We start from the raw sequence: 15,988 nt of genomic DNA, 5'->3' as shown, positions 1-15,988 counted from the left end.
GTAATGCTGCTCTTCTTTCTTTATTGCTCTTCGTGCAGTAAGTATGCTTTTTTAATATGTAATCCCTCTTAAAGCAGGAAATATAAAGAAGTCTTTGGTCAAAGTTGCGAGAAATCCTAATTTTCTTACCAATTTCTCTTCACACGACTGCCTCTGTCCTGTAGATGTGATGTGTAACCAGTTTGTCAGTGTCAGGAGCGGTCTTATACCCGTCTGTTCAGTGATAATACACAGTGATAACACATTCCTGCACCTTTATGTAATTCCACTGCTACAAACTGAACATTCGTTTTCATTCAGGCTTATGCGACACGTCGCCAAGTATAAACAAAGGGCAGATAGTGATTAGTGATATAAAAATTCTTTACACGACAAGGTTGACACTTGATCTTGATAACAGCAGTGTCTTTCACAGTGCAGGGCCAGGTGAAATGTATTCACAGACACATGCCTAAAGGATTATCACTGGCCTGCAGGGGTTAGAGGTGACACTCCAGACAATGACGCACACAGACCTTAGTCATGTGTGATCTCACAGATAGGTCTATCTCATTAAGATAACCGCATAACTGGCATACTGATGCATCCGTTTATTCGTAGAAAACCACAATTTCTGAATTTTAGTGTAGACGTCCTATCGGAAATCTCTGCCTGATGTACAAACAGTGCAACAATCCGTAGAGGATGGAGGTGATCGGCATTTTGAGTTTGATATTTTTTTCTCATTTTTAAAAGATTGTTTAGGTTTGTTGTTTTTACAATAAAAGCACAACTGATCAACTTGATCTTGATAGCAAATAAGTAAAACCAGACATTTCATATATTTACCGATCTTGTTAGTAACACTGTCCAGGATTCTGGATTAAAGTTGAAGCTGAATGAATGACTCAATAAAGTAAATAAAGTAAATCTTATTGGCATCTTTCTTGGCCTTCAGACAACAATTCTGATGGCTAAAGATCCAAAGGGGACAGGCAAAAAACCCCCAAAACAACCCAAAAACCAATAATAATAATAATAGGTTTTGATTACCAATCTAACTGATTGATTGCTTAATTTTATTATTGCTCTTTGTTCTACAATGTATTAAGCATTAATTAAAAGATTACCTACATAAGAACATCATAATCACGTAAATAGGACAAATACCAGGAAGGGGATTTATCCTCCCAAGAAGGTCAGATATGATCGTTTTATTTTTTTGTTTAATACAATTTCATAACATTTATTAAAGCAATTTGCTATAAAGTATAAACCTTTCTTTAAAAAATACCTCATTGGCAGGTAACTCTAGTATGTCTCAGTATTAAGTTGTTGTTGTTCAGCTTATTAATAAGATTGCTACACACTTAACTAGAGGCTAAATTAAATTGTATGCATCCTAAATTATCAATAGCCTTATTCTTTATTGATAAATAAATGCACGTCTGCTACTGGAAAGGTGCAATGCACACCTGAGGGATAAGTGTTGTGCATAGGAAAAGATTACTGCTTCTCTATTTCTGTCCTGCAAAGCTCTTTAGCAGTCTTACCCTCATGTGTCAGAGACTGAGACAGTGAATTGAGTGTGTTTGTTCCTGATTGCTCAGACCTGTGCCTGTGTGGATTTTTATTTTTGTTCAACAGAACTGAAGACAGCAACTGTAAACGAAGAAGGTCCTAAAGGAATAGTGATCAAGATGTTGATAACCATGCTAACAGCTATGTACATGGTGGTCAAAGTGGTAGAAACGGTAAGGTGATTATAATGGTAGCACTCTACTGTTCAGATCAGAACAACAAGAATGATGACGTTGATTATTAGCACAAAGTAAGATGCCTTTTTTTTTCATTTATGGAGGCTATCAGATATAGTATAGTAAGCGTTTGTAGGTAAATGGCATTGACAATAGCTTTATAAAATAAGAATGTACATGTGGATCGTGCTGCAACAGCTGGTTAGTGTAAATCACATTTATATTTACAGCTTCCAGATGTATTCAGGCAAGTTATGTTAGAGCCAACTGGTAAATGTTGCCCTGTCATTGTTCTCTGTTTTCTTGTTATTCAGTGTTCACATTTAGAGCTGAGCCAGTTGTTGACCTTTGACCCATATTCATATGTCTAAGCAAAACGTCTTTTTATTTTCAGATAGGGGCGCGATTTACGCGGGAACAGGATCCTTTGCCTTATGTGGTGTCTCAGCCTTTGCCTTGGCAGGTTCACTCAGTGTCTCTCAGCCGGAGGAGCAGCAAAGCAGATGAGGTTAGTTATAGCAAGATCAATACTGCAGATCATAATTTACATTATAAACCACATCAGTTCTGTTCATATAGCTTCATTCTCTGTATGAGAAAACTGTTGTGTAAAACTACTATTCTTAGTATTTCTAGCCTGTATAAATATCGTCATAAGATTATTATGATCTCATGTACATTAATAGTAGTAGTATTTTTTTAATCATCAATACTCATAAATTATCTTTTCTTATTCTTTGGTAATTAGTAGAAAGAAAGTCCATAAGCACAGGACATAGAAGCAGAGGAATGTGTCTTAAAAAGGCAGAGATGGTTTGCCTCTATACTCAGAAAGTAGCAGCAAAATAATATATTTTTAAAAATAAAGTTGACTTTTGCGTCAGACTCAGTTAGAGAACACCCTTTTGGCCCTTGATGAATCAATGTCTGTGAATCAATTGATTCTAGCAGAGAGATAAACCGCCTCTACATCTTCACAGTTCACATCTGATGTCTCCTGAAGGTTTCAATATGTATCCCTGAACAAAGAAGCACATTTCAGTCCAAGTTGAAAGTGCGCACATCCTTCTGTAAAAGTGAAATTTTGGTTGACAGGCTTGTATTTTTCTTGTACCTTTTCTAAGGTTACTTCTGGCTAAAACCTTTATACAACTGAAACTTATGAACCCATCGAGGAGAAATAGCTGGAGTGCTAAATGTGAGAACAAGTACTTAAATGAAAAGGTGCAACAGTCATACTCAACAAGCAGCTTTATACCCTTATGTGCTTAGACTGGCTACAGTTTAAATTTATCTTAGCTTGTCTGGTGAAAGGAGGGAGCAGACCTCATAGACAAGGTTATAAAGCCAACACATGAGACTGAACATAGGCACAAAACACACAGTCAAATTGGCAGGTAAGCATGATGGATTCCCTGTCGCTGCTCTGTTTGAGCTATAATCCCAATCAAGGGGATTTGTGTTTGAGGTCATTACTGTGAATGTAAATAGAAAGAAAGCACAGTCACAGACACACATGTACTTTGGTCATTAGTTCCTTAAGTGTGGAACATATATTGCAGTTTAGTATTTCAGTAGTTTTGCATATGTTTAACTCTGAATGTCAGCCAGAGAAGATGGCACTACTGATTATTCTTACACATAATCTGTATGTGTTACATCTTGTGCACTAAACCGATACTTACTCTTCTTCCTGTGTGTGCCTGCACATCTATTATGAGTTGTATAACACAAGGCTGTTCTGTTTCATTTACAGTATGATGGCCTCAGGAGAAACAGCATAGGCGTGTATAGAAAGAGTAAGTAACATTTTTAGGTAAATATTTTAAATGCAGGCTATTATTCTGCTGTGATGACTGGCCCTGGAAAAGTTGTTCTGAATAACTATGAAATCCAATTTAAAAAGGTTTTTTTTTTTTCAGAAAAATAGCCTGCTTCAATAAAGGCTAATATATAAAATGTGCTTGAACTCAGTCATTGCTACAGAGTTTCTCTACATGGCTATTTCCTCTACTTCCCTGGCTATTCCCTGTGTCCTGTCGTGTTCAGACTCCAATGCCAGTAACGGGACATGCACAGTGCCTGCTGTTCCTCCGCTCAGCCCTGTTGAAGTTGAGAAGGCCGCCTCTACCATCCAGAACCATTTCAGGAAATTCCAGCAGAAGAAACACAAGAACGGCAAGTAGATGAACAGACCAGGAGAGTCTTACTACTCCAGCAAGTCTGAGAGACAATAGCAAGCAAGCTGTGATTTCATGTGATTTCATCAAAGGCTAGATGAACGCTGTGATGTCATGATTAAATTCATATGAACACTTATATTCAAATATACATATTTAAACTTAGTAGAGGCCCCAAGATTAGTAATCCAGATTAACATACAGCATCCTACATCTCAAACAATGCTTATAAAACCACATTTTAATTTCTATGTGAACAATAAATGTGAATATTCTATAATTCTGAATGAACAGATTTCCTGTGCTGTGATGATTGATGTGATTTTAAGAGTGCGTGAGTGAGTTGTTATTCTCTAATTTATATATGACTGTTGTTTCCTGTATATAAATGTGTGGAAAAACACTGATGTCTCTTAAGAAAAAAAACCCCAGTCCATTTCAATAAACTCATCATCAGATTATGTTGTTTCACTGCCCTCTAGTGTTTAGAGGAATTTCTGCCTCACAAGTTGTATGGATTTTAAGGTGCTTATTTAATTTGATGTTTTTAAAGGTTTTAAAATATTGTAAAACTTTGCAAAACACAATTAAAGTTATCAACAGTTATTATATGTAGTAATGTGAAAATGTTCAAATTCATCAAACTGAATGTTCACTTCAGGTCAAAGTGATCTTCAGGCCAGCGATGCTGCCAGTTGGCCAGTCCACTCCTGATTGTGTTGAAGATGTATGATCTGACACAACAATAGAGCTAGAACGTATGTTAATGCAACCAATTTATATCAAAAGACGGTGTGAAGAGTCGATGTGCAGTCAAACCTGAGTCCCACATTAGAAGAAGAGGAAATCCTGATAGAGAAGCAGAGGAATCGCCAATACTGTGGGAAGACAGGTAGGTTATTCTGGTATTCATCGGTATTGGACAATGGCTAAAGCACCTGGAAACCAAATCCTGTCAACACCACTAACAACTCTCAAAAACAACATAAAACATGTTCACTTTCAATGAGAAACAGGAGCAAAACAGGAGCTTTCTTCTGGTGTAAATAGCACTTGTAGAAAAATGTGCCACAGGCTGTTGCACCCAGCAAAAGGCTAAGTTGTTGTCAAAGAGCTAGTTTAAGTCAATGAAAGCAGACACTAATGTGATGAGCTTCTGTCAGCGCGGCTGCCCTGAGGTGAACTTAACCTTAGTGTGATTGCTTTTCTGCTCATGAGATGTGATTGTATGCGGTTTCTGTGTGTCTATTGCAGAAATGTTGGCTTTAAGCCGGAAGTGCATTGCACTGCCCATCTACCCGCAGCGCGTCTGTTGTGAGATTGGGGCAATGTCAGAAATATGTGGTTTAGCTCGTCTTTCGACTCTTGCTTGTGCTCTTGTCGGTCCATCAGCAAGCTGTGGAGAGGAGCTGTAAGTTATAACATGCAAAAAGCTGAAGTGAAACCAAGTGTTAAAAACAATGAAAAGTATCTACGGTCTGTGCTTTTCATACTGCATTTTTGATCTTTGTGGGGTTTTTTTTGTTTTTTTTGTCAATCCCTTCTCTGCTCTGGCCAATCAGCATTCGACCAACGTACAGCATCATCGACATTGAGAAGTCAAATACCTCCACAAATGTGGAAGTACAATAACATAAATAAAACATGAAGGAATCAGTGACAATGCTGAATATTAGGCTGGTCAGTTTCCCAGGTCTGAAACCTATAGCAGATTTCATACTGAGAAATGAAGTTCACCCAGAACAGGTCAGTTTTCTACCACAGAGACAACCCAGAGAGACAACTATGAATAAATCCTTCTGGTTGGATGGTGCTTACATTTATTATTAACATGAAAACACTAAAATGTTTCAAATCTGTCAAAAACTTGTTGAAAAACTTATATAAAAACTTATATTGTTATTTATTAGGCAAACAAACAGAATGTATGTTTTTATATCCAAATTTGAGCTTGCTTTAGGAGTCAGAAATTAAGCATCTTAATAAAAAATTAATAATGTAATTGACTATATTTTTAAGCATATTTTTTTTTAAGATTAAATCTGACAATTCATAGATAAGAACAAAAATTATATTTTAGTATCAAAAATATCATTTTGATTAAAGAGCTTGAGCATACTGGTGGATTAATGATTACATAATTTAAAAGAAAATAATTTTAAATGATCAGATTTTAATTGTGTGGCATAAATCTTACATTGGGTAAGGTATAAGGTATATCTTGTAAATTTTTTAAGCACTACACATTAGTCAAAGTGCAGTACTAGCTGTAAAAGCTAACATGCATGACTCCATGTAGTTTAAAGGGGCTGTATGGAGATGCTGACGAAAATAAGCATTTAAGTACACTTAGATATCATGAAAGTAATTACTCAGGAACTGCAAAATATTCCAAATATTAATAATTACTTGTTCAGAGCAACATAAAAGCCAATCATATTACCTTGCTGTGTTTATTTATTTATTTTTTAAATAAAGTTAGCTGAAAAAAGTGAAGCAAGATGATTAAACAATTTGGGCAGTCTTAAAAAAATGTCAAGTTTTATAGGCGATATTTTGTCTATAACAAAACAAAATGTACTTTTCACCTCATTTCAAACTCCTTGGTTCTCTGGAGAGTTAAAAACAATTTACAATTTACAGTAAAGTTTCTATTACTAGTTTGAGATGAGACAAAAGAGCACAGATTTCTCCAGGCTTGGTTCACATTTGACCTTTTTCACACAAGTCTTGGGGCTTTGCAAAGGTTAAATTTGGCTTTTAACCTCCTCTATCAACAACAGCAGACATGTCCCCATGGCTGAAAAATTCACACTTCTTATGATTTTTCCTTAAACAGAAGAAATAGTTAAGATTCAACATTCAACAGCAAGTCGCCAATAAACAATATCATCACAGTTTATAAAAAGATAGCTTTATTGCACAAGGTGTTGAGTACTCTTTTTTTCCCATTTTTGTTTTGTTTTCATAGAAAAGAAAATGTAGAGTTAAACGCAAGCAATTGCAAATTGAAGCAATGTTTCCCCATAAAAGTTTAAGGAACAATCTCTAAATTTTGAAAATGGTTTCAGTAATCCCCTTTTAAATTGGTCAATTCACCATTTTCCTTTTTCTTTTATAACCAGCAAAATTTTCAGTACATGCAATGCTGCTCCCCTCCCCACAAATGTGGATTAATAATTTATTAATGATTTTTAAAAAAAGCAAACTCTAAATTCTGTGACAAAGTAAAAACAAACTAAATTACAATAATATTTAAAAAAAAATCAACAAAACAAAAAAAAGGAGACAACTCAACCAAATGCCCTGTAAAAGAAGAAAACAATATATTTTTTTAATTATGCATGGTCCACTCTGACACGTTTTAACTGGTCCATAAATCAAGATAAAGCGGTGTCTGTATAATTTTATAGTCTTGCCGTTAAGTCCTCTTCTGTTTCATTACAATAGCTTCAGTTCAAAGTTTACATTGTGCCCTGGTTTCTAGTGAAGATGTCGAAAATAGTACTCATTTATACAAAACACTTTCCTATGTACACAAGTCTTCTATTATGGAGTAAAACATAAGCTGTATAAGTGGACAACGGGGAACAGTGGGGGTGGAGACGGGGTTCTGATTGATTGGCAGATGGGTAAAACGTTGGGGAAGTGGAACGTGTGAAGTTGGCCTTACAAACACAGGCAAAGTCAGTTTGAAAGTATGTTGTTGTATTTTAAGGAAAAATCCACCCCAGCTTTCGTAAGCTGAAAAGCTGTCCAAATATAATAAGAGAAATAAGAATAAAATATGAGGACCACTTTATCCAGTGGATTGTTTTTTTTCCCTTAATAAATGTTAGTGATTTTATCTTTTCTATACTCGCTATTTGATACATAAACTTCTAAAACTCATGTATTATCATTAATATTAAAATGGAAATTTGAGTATGATTAGCATGTTCCTTACTATGTAAGTATGCTTTGTAAAATTCATTGAAAGCAATTCATTGTTCATATGTTTGGGTGGACAAAAAAATAAAGAACATCTGCTATAAAGTATCAAAATAAGCTAAATGTTAAAACACATATTATATGTAATGGCAAAATGTTACATGGACATTTATGGCCTACTAGAATTCTGGAAATGTTTGGAGGGTGGAATTTTCTTTAAAGACAGACATTACATTTACTTTAAGCAAACTGACAGAGGATCGGTGTTATACGGTAGAAGCAACTTCACTGAAGAACTGGGGAAAGCAGGTTGGACAGAACTTTATTTCATCATTCCAACCAATATCCATACAACTGGAGTAAGGAAGCCCCTGGTTGTGAAAGCAGGCCTGCCCCATTCCCAAACTCTTGTTTTTCTGAAGACAAGTATTTGCATAACTTGAAATGTGAAAGCTAAAAGAAAAGGCATCGTAACCATTAGCAACAAAAAGCAACAATACATATCTCTCCTGGCTAGTTTTCAAACGAAAGGGAGCATGGATACATTTAGAAGCAGTTTTTAAATGCCACTGTGTGGTATGCTCATTGGACTGCACTCCTGGAGTTTGGGAATGACTTGCTGTGACACAGATAGGAAACAGAAATACTTGTTGGTTGTTTGTTGTCATTAATTATAATTATAGGTAATGGCATTGAGTTTTTGAACACACCTTCAGAAGGTACAATACAACATAATACAAGATTCTCACTGTATAGACTGTCCTCGTTATACTGTTTTCTTTTTCAACACCACACTTTCTGCACTGAGCCATAAACCACAGTTAACCAGCGACACAATCTCACACTATAATTTGACTTTACTGTGCTTGTCCTTTCAGCTGCTACCTGCTGCACAGGCGGTACAGCTTTGAACATTTACAAAATCACAAGGGGTTCAAACCTCAGTTTCACCACTTAATTTTCTTTCTCACAACTTCCTTTCGCTCTAAGATCTTCTGCCCATGGTTGTGCTACCCGTTTAAACTTCACTCTTCTTTTTCCTTCTTCTCTTCTGGCAATTTTTTTCACTCTGAGCGATTGTCTTGTGATCTTTTATATATATTTTCAATTAGAACGGCTTTTATATTTCTCTGCATTTTTTCAATATTCATATATTTGCTATATATTTGAATAGAAATATATATGTACATACTTTGAAAACAAACATATATCTTTTTCTTTTTTCTATTGCGAGAGCCCTGATGTTATGTTCGACCACTGAAAAACATGTGGAGCAACTCTTCTTTTTTTTGGAACGATCTTTGTTATGGGATTAAGCTTTGGGAGAAGAACTAATAGTAATAATAAAAAAAAAGATACAGTACCATGCATAAAGCTAAAAATAATTTCAGCAAGGTGGAGGGACTTGAAAATACTCCTTTTAGTTTCAAAGACCACTTATTTTTGAAGAAAAATCCCTCTGCTACTTCACATTATATTGACGCTCGATCCCTCTGATTATACTCTTAAACATTACTGTCTGTTTATAAATTCAAGATTATGCAAATATGATTTTTCTTCATAAATCTCCATAAATCTGCTGCGACTTGCTTCTCATTCAAGCTGACACTACACATCAAATAGCATTTCTGCCCGTCTGTGCATATTAGACCTCTTCTCTCAGTCAGTCTGTCTCTTTGACCTGCCAGTAAGCTAGCAGTAGATCACAGTGACACTGTATGGATATGATGATGGACCGGGTGGGTAAAGGTGAAAGTGGGAAAGGACAGAAAGGGAGGAAAAGGGCACAGGTAAAATGGCTTAAAACAAAAAACATAATGGATATTGTGGCGCCATGATGAATCATATAATGGTCGCTTCCTTCTTGAGGAAGTTTAAGAGAAAAAGAGGGACCTAGTTCTTATAATCTGTAATAGCTCTCATCTAAACCCACTTCTTTTCCTGTGTTTTTCATTTCCTAAGCCATGTCGTCAATCACAAAACAAAGTTCAAAATGCTGGACCAAATTAGGGTCGTTGCGTTACATCATCAGCATCAACCCATTATCCCCTTTCACAGGTACAAAATGAACATTTGTCAGTTTTGACACAGATGTCTGCTCAAGAGGTCAGCATACAGACTGATTTTAAAAAGGTCCATCGTTGGTGTGCCTGCCACATGCATACATTTATATACACACATATACACCCGCGCAAACACGCTTGCACGCGCGCGCACACACACACACACGCACGCACGCACGCACGCACGCAGGCTGTTGAAGGTTTCTGTTACTTGGATCCATTCTAATTTTCTCTTAGTGCACATGAGATTATATTTCCATCATCTGAAAATAAACAGAAAACTGATTTAAAAGAAAAAGTTTGGATTCATCTTGCACTTCATGATGCTTGAATTTTTTTCCCATCTTCTCTGCTTTGAGTCTGTTTAGAAAAGCATCAATTAAGACCACTATGCTGTATCATCCATTGCATGTATATGAAAATCCCTTTGTCTCAAATCTGATATTGAGACGACAGTCCATCCATTGCCTCTAATGTACGAATCCACGATGGAGTAATCTTTCAGAGCCAGTGTAACACCAAGGTTGGTGGTTAATGCATACAATAAAGCATCCTGCCATGGCACAATGCTGTGATATGAGCTCCTTTCCATCAGAGGCCAAAAAAGCAACATTTTTAAAAACCTAAAAATCTTAATACACATCTCTCTGAAACTCAAGCAACCTGGTTCATTCTACAGCTGTCTTGATCCAGAAAACAAGACAGTGCACGTGGAAAGCATTTTGTGCATAAGTACTGTGTCTTTGCCAGAAAATCAAAATATAGAGTTAACAAATGTGAATAAATCATCTATGTTTTGGCAAAGGTGTTTCCCAGGGTGATGAAGTAAGAGATAAAAATGACACAATAATAACAGAAAGCAATCAGGCAGAAAGAAAGGCAAACCCCTGTGCTGTGGAGACCCAACTCTGACCCCATCATATAATATTGTCAGTGGGAACCCAACCAGCCCCCTGCAGCCTGGCACAGCACAGGCACTGACAGGTAAGCTGTGCATCTGTATGTTCCTCACCCCAATTTTTCATAGAGGCTCTAGGCAAGCGATGGCTTGACCAGCATTCAATGAAGAGTTACAGTGACAGGCCGCAGTGATGACAGGCTACACCAGTGTGTAGGACTTGGAGTAGGCCCCCGCCCCTCCATCCCTTTGCTTCTGTAGTCTGCCTAAGCCCGAGGAGCTGCTCTCCAGGAGAGAGTCTCTGGATCCTCCCATCTTGGAGGAAGATGAAGAGGCACCTCCAGGGGTCCCTCCTGTGGCCCCTACTGCCCCACCTCCACCGGAGGATGATGATGCCCCAGAAGCCGCAGCAGAAGCAGCAGCTGCCGCTGCACTCTGGGCTCCTGCAGCAGAGGAGCCAGGCATTGTGAGAGTCCTCTGGGGAAGTGTGGAGCTGCTAGAGCTAGCAGATGCCCCTCCACTCCCACTGCCACAACCACCGCCTCCTGTTGCCCCTCCCGAGGAAGCCCCAGAGGATGTGAGATTGGACAGACCAGAGTGGCCCATGGTTAGGGCCTGCTGTTTTGCAGAGTCCATAGTCACATGACGGCCCTGGGTGTGGTATGCACGTTGGGCCAGGCCACGAATAGAGGCTTCACGAGGTGGGACCACTGGACACGGGTCATGACGCTCTGCCTGCTTTCGAAAAAAGGGATCTGACTTCATGTAGAGGGGTAGGTTGCAGTAGTCACCTGGAAGGGAAAAGTAAAATTTATCATCACTGCACAAGCTTATAGGATGTAATGGATAATATACTGTGCACCACAATAATTGCTATAAACTCATCTAATAATCAGAATACATGAGTTATTTATAGAAAACATTTACTTACATGAAGTCTGATTTTCACAATACAATTTTAAGTCTTTGGCCATACTTTTTAAATTTGTTTTCAATTTAAAAATCCTAACAGACAAAAAAGAATCATGCTTAGAGGTGACGACTCACTCTTGGCGCGATGCGGAATGGGAACAGCTACATTCTTGCCACGGTCATAGTCTTGGGGTTTAGGTGGCGAGGCAGTAAAACGGCAGATGCCGGGCTCTGACGGTGTGCTCATGGACGTCATGCTGTCTGCATTGTCGTTGGTACCTGTAGTCATCTGATCAGATGAGCTGTCAGAAATAAAGCACTCTGTAATCTCAAATTTAGCATGTTGCAGGTGTTCCTCCAGCTTGGCATGCTCATATGCTCTTGCCAGCTCCTCGTAGGTGGAGGAGGCGCTCTCTGTTGACACCATGCTGTTGCGCCCTTTATCTGTTCAAAAAAATAAGGAAAGGATATGAAGGCAAGCCCCTTTCATCCAGGTTTATAAACGCTGCTGAGATGTAGCCTACTGCAAAATCACATTTGCTTCCTGCAGATAAATAGCCTTAATTGTATGTACATGCTAATGGCTGTAAGTGTCATTTCACCCATGTACTAACCTGTGTCCTGTGAGAGGCTGGCACTGTAGCTGTCACTCTCTGTGACAGTGATGCCATGCTGGGAGCCAACTGTGCGCCAGTCTGAGGTGAGAGTACGGGCTGGCGTAGAGGCCTGGCACTTGGTCAGAGTCCACTGACTAGAGTAGCGGTTCCTGATGCTGTGGGCTGACTTAACACTCTTCCTTGACACTGGATCTGATGGTAAATGGATGAAGAAATAAGAAGGGTTGGCATATGCACACAGAATGTTCACAGCCGGAAAAAATCAACAAGAATTTAAAAATAAGAAAGATTGGTCTTCCTATTTTGGTCCAGAGTACATTTGAATCATTCATAAAAAAATAATACTAATAACTCAATTGAACTGAGCAGAAATGTTGCTTTAATCAGTTTAAACATTTAATGATATAATGGAGAGTGAGGAGTAAAAGCACATACTGGTTCCTGGCCGGATGTCAGACATGTCAATCAAAGGGCCAGTGTTCTGGATGAGGGCAGGATGATGGACAGACACACCAGTGCAAAAGCTCTGAGGGTTCCCAGTTTGGTTAAACTCTGTGTCTGTCACAGGGATAGTGGCCTTGTCCTCACCTATGACGGGCAGAAATATTGTGTGTCAACAAAATAACAAATAGCCTAACACCGCATTTCATGTAACGGTCATCGATCCGGTCCTCGGGATAGATGTGTGAACATATGCGACAAGTTTGTCTTTCTCTCTCTTCCTCTCACCGATTTGCTTGATGCCTTCTTTGTCCTCAATTAGCAGCTGGACTCTGGGGATGTCGATGTGTAGCCGTGGGCCCTGAGGAGGCCCTTTAACCGGGGTGTCGAAACTGCGGTTGTTTTTACTAATTCATAGATACAAGACAAGCACACACAAACATGCATAGTTTGAAGAAAATGGGAAAAAAAAGTTGATTTTTGAGTGGATTTTAGGTTACGCTTAATAATATTTCAAGCTTAATTTGCTGAGAATACATTCCAGTCTTACCTGATCAGCATCTCTGCTAAGCTTTTGGCATCTAAAGAGAACAGAGGATATAATTAATTTTAAAAAATTTTTTTGACAAACAAGTATTCTTAGAATAAATGCTCTGCAGGCTGAATGTAATATTCTCTCTCATTTTCACCACTTATCTCCTCTCTTCTTCTTCTCTTACCTCTCAGTCTCTTTAGTCTCTTTTCTTTGCGTTTCTTGCGAATGATGAAGAGCAACGCAACACCAAGTGTGACCAAGATCACAGGACAGCCAATAGAAAACAGCTTCTTGACATCGTCGTTCTTCTCCAGAGGGGATTTAATTGGCGGTATTGTGCCTGTAGAGATTAGTTTAATGTGCTTTCATAAGACAATATCATAAGGTACCCATTTTAATGGATTTCTCATTAAAACAATGCCATGTATCCAAAGTAAATGGCAAATGAAGATCATCTTGTACTCACTGCCATCATAGTCTAGAGTGGCAAACTGGGAGCTCTGGTTACCACAGCCAGCACTGTTACAAGCTTTCATCTTTAACTCATACCAGGTGGCCTCACGCAGCTCTGCCAGGAACACATCTGTGGTGGCATTGGTGCGCACGTTCTGCCATGTCCAAGTGCCTGCACGAGTGCACACGACTCTTAATTATGATCACGTTTTTTCAAGCAAAAATAATATATATGTCTAAGTTTGGTCACTTTTCCATTGAATTTATATCAGGACATCTCCAATATTACCAAAAAATGAAAAATGAAAAAGGAACCACTCACCTTTCGGTCTAAATTCTAGCGTGACAGCTGTGATTGGACAGCCTCCACTGGCCCAGCCTTGCAAGTTGAGGCGAGCATGGCTAGAGTTAATGTGGGTGAAGACAGGCTGGTCTTTGTTGAACTGGGGTTCTGTAAAGGCAGCAAAGGTTTGATGCAGAATATGCTCAGAATATTAAAACAATATTTGGAATGGCATTTCACAGGTAATATGGTTAACACAGGTCATCAGCAGCAGACCTGCACACAACATTCAGTTAAATAAACGAAATAATATATTGATGCAGTTACAGCAAAAACTGAAGCAGCAAAGTTTAGTATTGTATGTAATATGTCTGTCTCTGAGAGGTTAAATATGGATTTTGCAATGACTACCAAATTTGAAACTGGACTGCACTATAAGAAGTTTAATGACAGCATAAACAAAATATGTTCAGATAGTATACAGCACACCATCCCGCTGGTCAGTCATATCACTGACCATAAAACAAACCTTTCCCACTGCATTTTGAGAGCAGTGTACATTAATTTAAAGCCTTACTAATGACACGTAACCTTGCTTTGGAGCCATTTGTAAATGAAAAAGCATTAAATGTATCAAATGTTTTAATTCTGATATTTAATATTGAAACTAATTTGATATCATTTCAATAGACTGAAGCATAGATGAAAGAAAATAACCCTCCTGTAATAAAACACATGATCTATTCGTATATCATCTATTCATTCACATTTTTCAAAAGTCAATTAAAATTTTGAGATTGCGGAAAAGGTACATTTAAAGGTGCATTAAACACTTTTAGTTGACCTCCTCACATGTGACCTGCTGTATTTTCTGAGTGTTATCTAGAACCCCTTTTCAAAAATAATTGCATTGTGTAAAAATTTTTTTTTTTACTTGTCTGCTGTATATATTGTTTGTATATAAGTCCTTTTCTGCCAGCTTCTCACCTCGCCCGTGAGTCTTTGCCTCAATGATCTCGCTGATACGTCCGGCACCAACGCTGTTCTTGGCAGCCAGCTTGACTTTGTACCAGGTCCCACAGCGCAGGTTGTCCAATTTGAAAGAGCGCTCGCTAGAACTGATGAAAACATCTTTCCATTCCTCTGTGTTGTCTACAGAGTACTGCAGAACAAAACCTGCATAAGAAATGAGACATGCACAAAATAATAATTATTTTTTTCTCAAATTGATGCAAATCCCTCACTAATATAAAGTCTACTGAACTTTCAGATATTGGTACCACTGCTGGCCACTAGATGGCAATGTATGATTGCACTTCCCTTGTCCAGTTAAGCCTCAATTGGAGGATGGTGTAGCTGCTCTCTGTCTATGCCGCCATTAGTTACCTACAAACTGGGACTGGGATGGCGCTGACTGAGCATCTATGCAAATGAGGGCATGCAATATGGTGACTGTTTTTATAATCAGCTGCCTTGAAGAGCCAACTCCCTCCCACTCTGAGACACCTTCCATCTAATCCTCTGTCTGTCTTTCCTTCTGCCTGTATATGATTACGCATATATGACTGTCTCACTCTGAGTGTTTCCTTGTACTCTTTGTACCATCTTCATTTCCTTACTCTCTCTCTTTCTCTAACAGATGGTGCGATGAAGCCCAAAACGTTAAAAAGGGTTAACATGCAGATCGAGCAGTGTCTGTAAGTTTTATAGTCACCCTCGGTCTGTCACAGAACAGAAGAGGACACAGCAGAACATAACAGAAGATAGCGCAGTGAACAGTACAGAACAGCACAACAACAGGCTGGAAGAACACTATGATTGACTGCTGTTGTACAGAATATAAGATTTTCAGTGTATGGGACCAGTCTGCAACATTTGGCGATTTGTCTATTTAGAAATTATTTTATTTTTACACAAACTGGAAAAAAGTCCTCATTACC

The 15,988-nt window shown here is 38.3% G+C and overlaps 2 protein-coding genes across 3 annotated transcripts in view; one reads left to right on the top strand and one right to left on the bottom strand.

Moving 5' to 3' along the window:
- Positions 1-1,521: 1,521 nt before the first annotated feature.
- Positions 1,522-4,522, top strand: LOC118454554 (uncharacterized). 2 transcript variants are annotated; one of them, XM_035909812.2, is made up of 4 exons: positions 1,522-1,733; positions 2,131-2,244; positions 3,493-3,535; positions 3,786-4,522. In XM_035909812.2, exons 1-4 carry the CDS (start codon positions 1,680-1,682, stop codon positions 3,920-3,922), a joined length of 348 nt encoding a protein of 115 aa, XP_035765705.1. In that variant the 5' UTR covers positions 1,522-1,679; the 3' UTR covers positions 3,923-4,522. The 2 variants fall into 2 exon arrangements, with proteins under 2 accessions (XP_035765705.1, XP_035765704.1); XM_035909811.2 differs by having other exon boundaries at positions 3,711-4,522.
- Positions 4,523-8,152: 3,630 nt separating this feature from the next.
- dscaml1 (Down syndrome cell adhesion molecule like 1) overlaps positions 8,153-15,988 on the bottom strand; it is a 97,677-nt gene continuing 89,841 nt past the window's right edge. Inside the window, exons 26-35 of the mRNA XM_006795408.3 lie at positions 15,036-15,224; positions 14,088-14,216; positions 13,779-13,937; positions 13,497-13,652; positions 13,328-13,358; positions 13,066-13,184; positions 12,772-12,924; positions 12,334-12,528; positions 11,855-12,163; positions 8,153-11,598 (exon numbers count right to left, since the gene is read on the bottom strand). Of these exons, the coding sequence (XP_006795471.2) occupies positions 11,009-11,598; positions 11,855-12,163; positions 12,334-12,528; positions 12,772-12,924; positions 13,066-13,184; positions 13,328-13,358; positions 13,497-13,652; positions 13,779-13,937; positions 14,088-14,216; positions 15,036-15,224 (2,030 nt within the window). The 3' untranslated portion in view covers positions 8,153-11,008. The remainder of the gene's footprint in view (positions 11,599-11,854; positions 12,164-12,333; positions 12,529-12,771; positions 12,925-13,065; positions 13,185-13,327; positions 13,359-13,496; positions 13,653-13,778; positions 13,938-14,087; positions 14,217-15,035; positions 15,225-15,988) is intronic.

This window comes from Neolamprologus brichardi, chromosome 14 (assembly GCF_056152115.1).
Source record: "Neolamprologus brichardi isolate AB-2024 chromosome 14, ASM5615211v1, whole genome shotgun sequence".
NCBI lineage: Eukaryota > Metazoa > Chordata > Actinopteri > Cichliformes > Cichlidae > Neolamprologus > Neolamprologus brichardi.
This window is presented reverse-complemented; position numbering and strand designations above follow the sequence as displayed.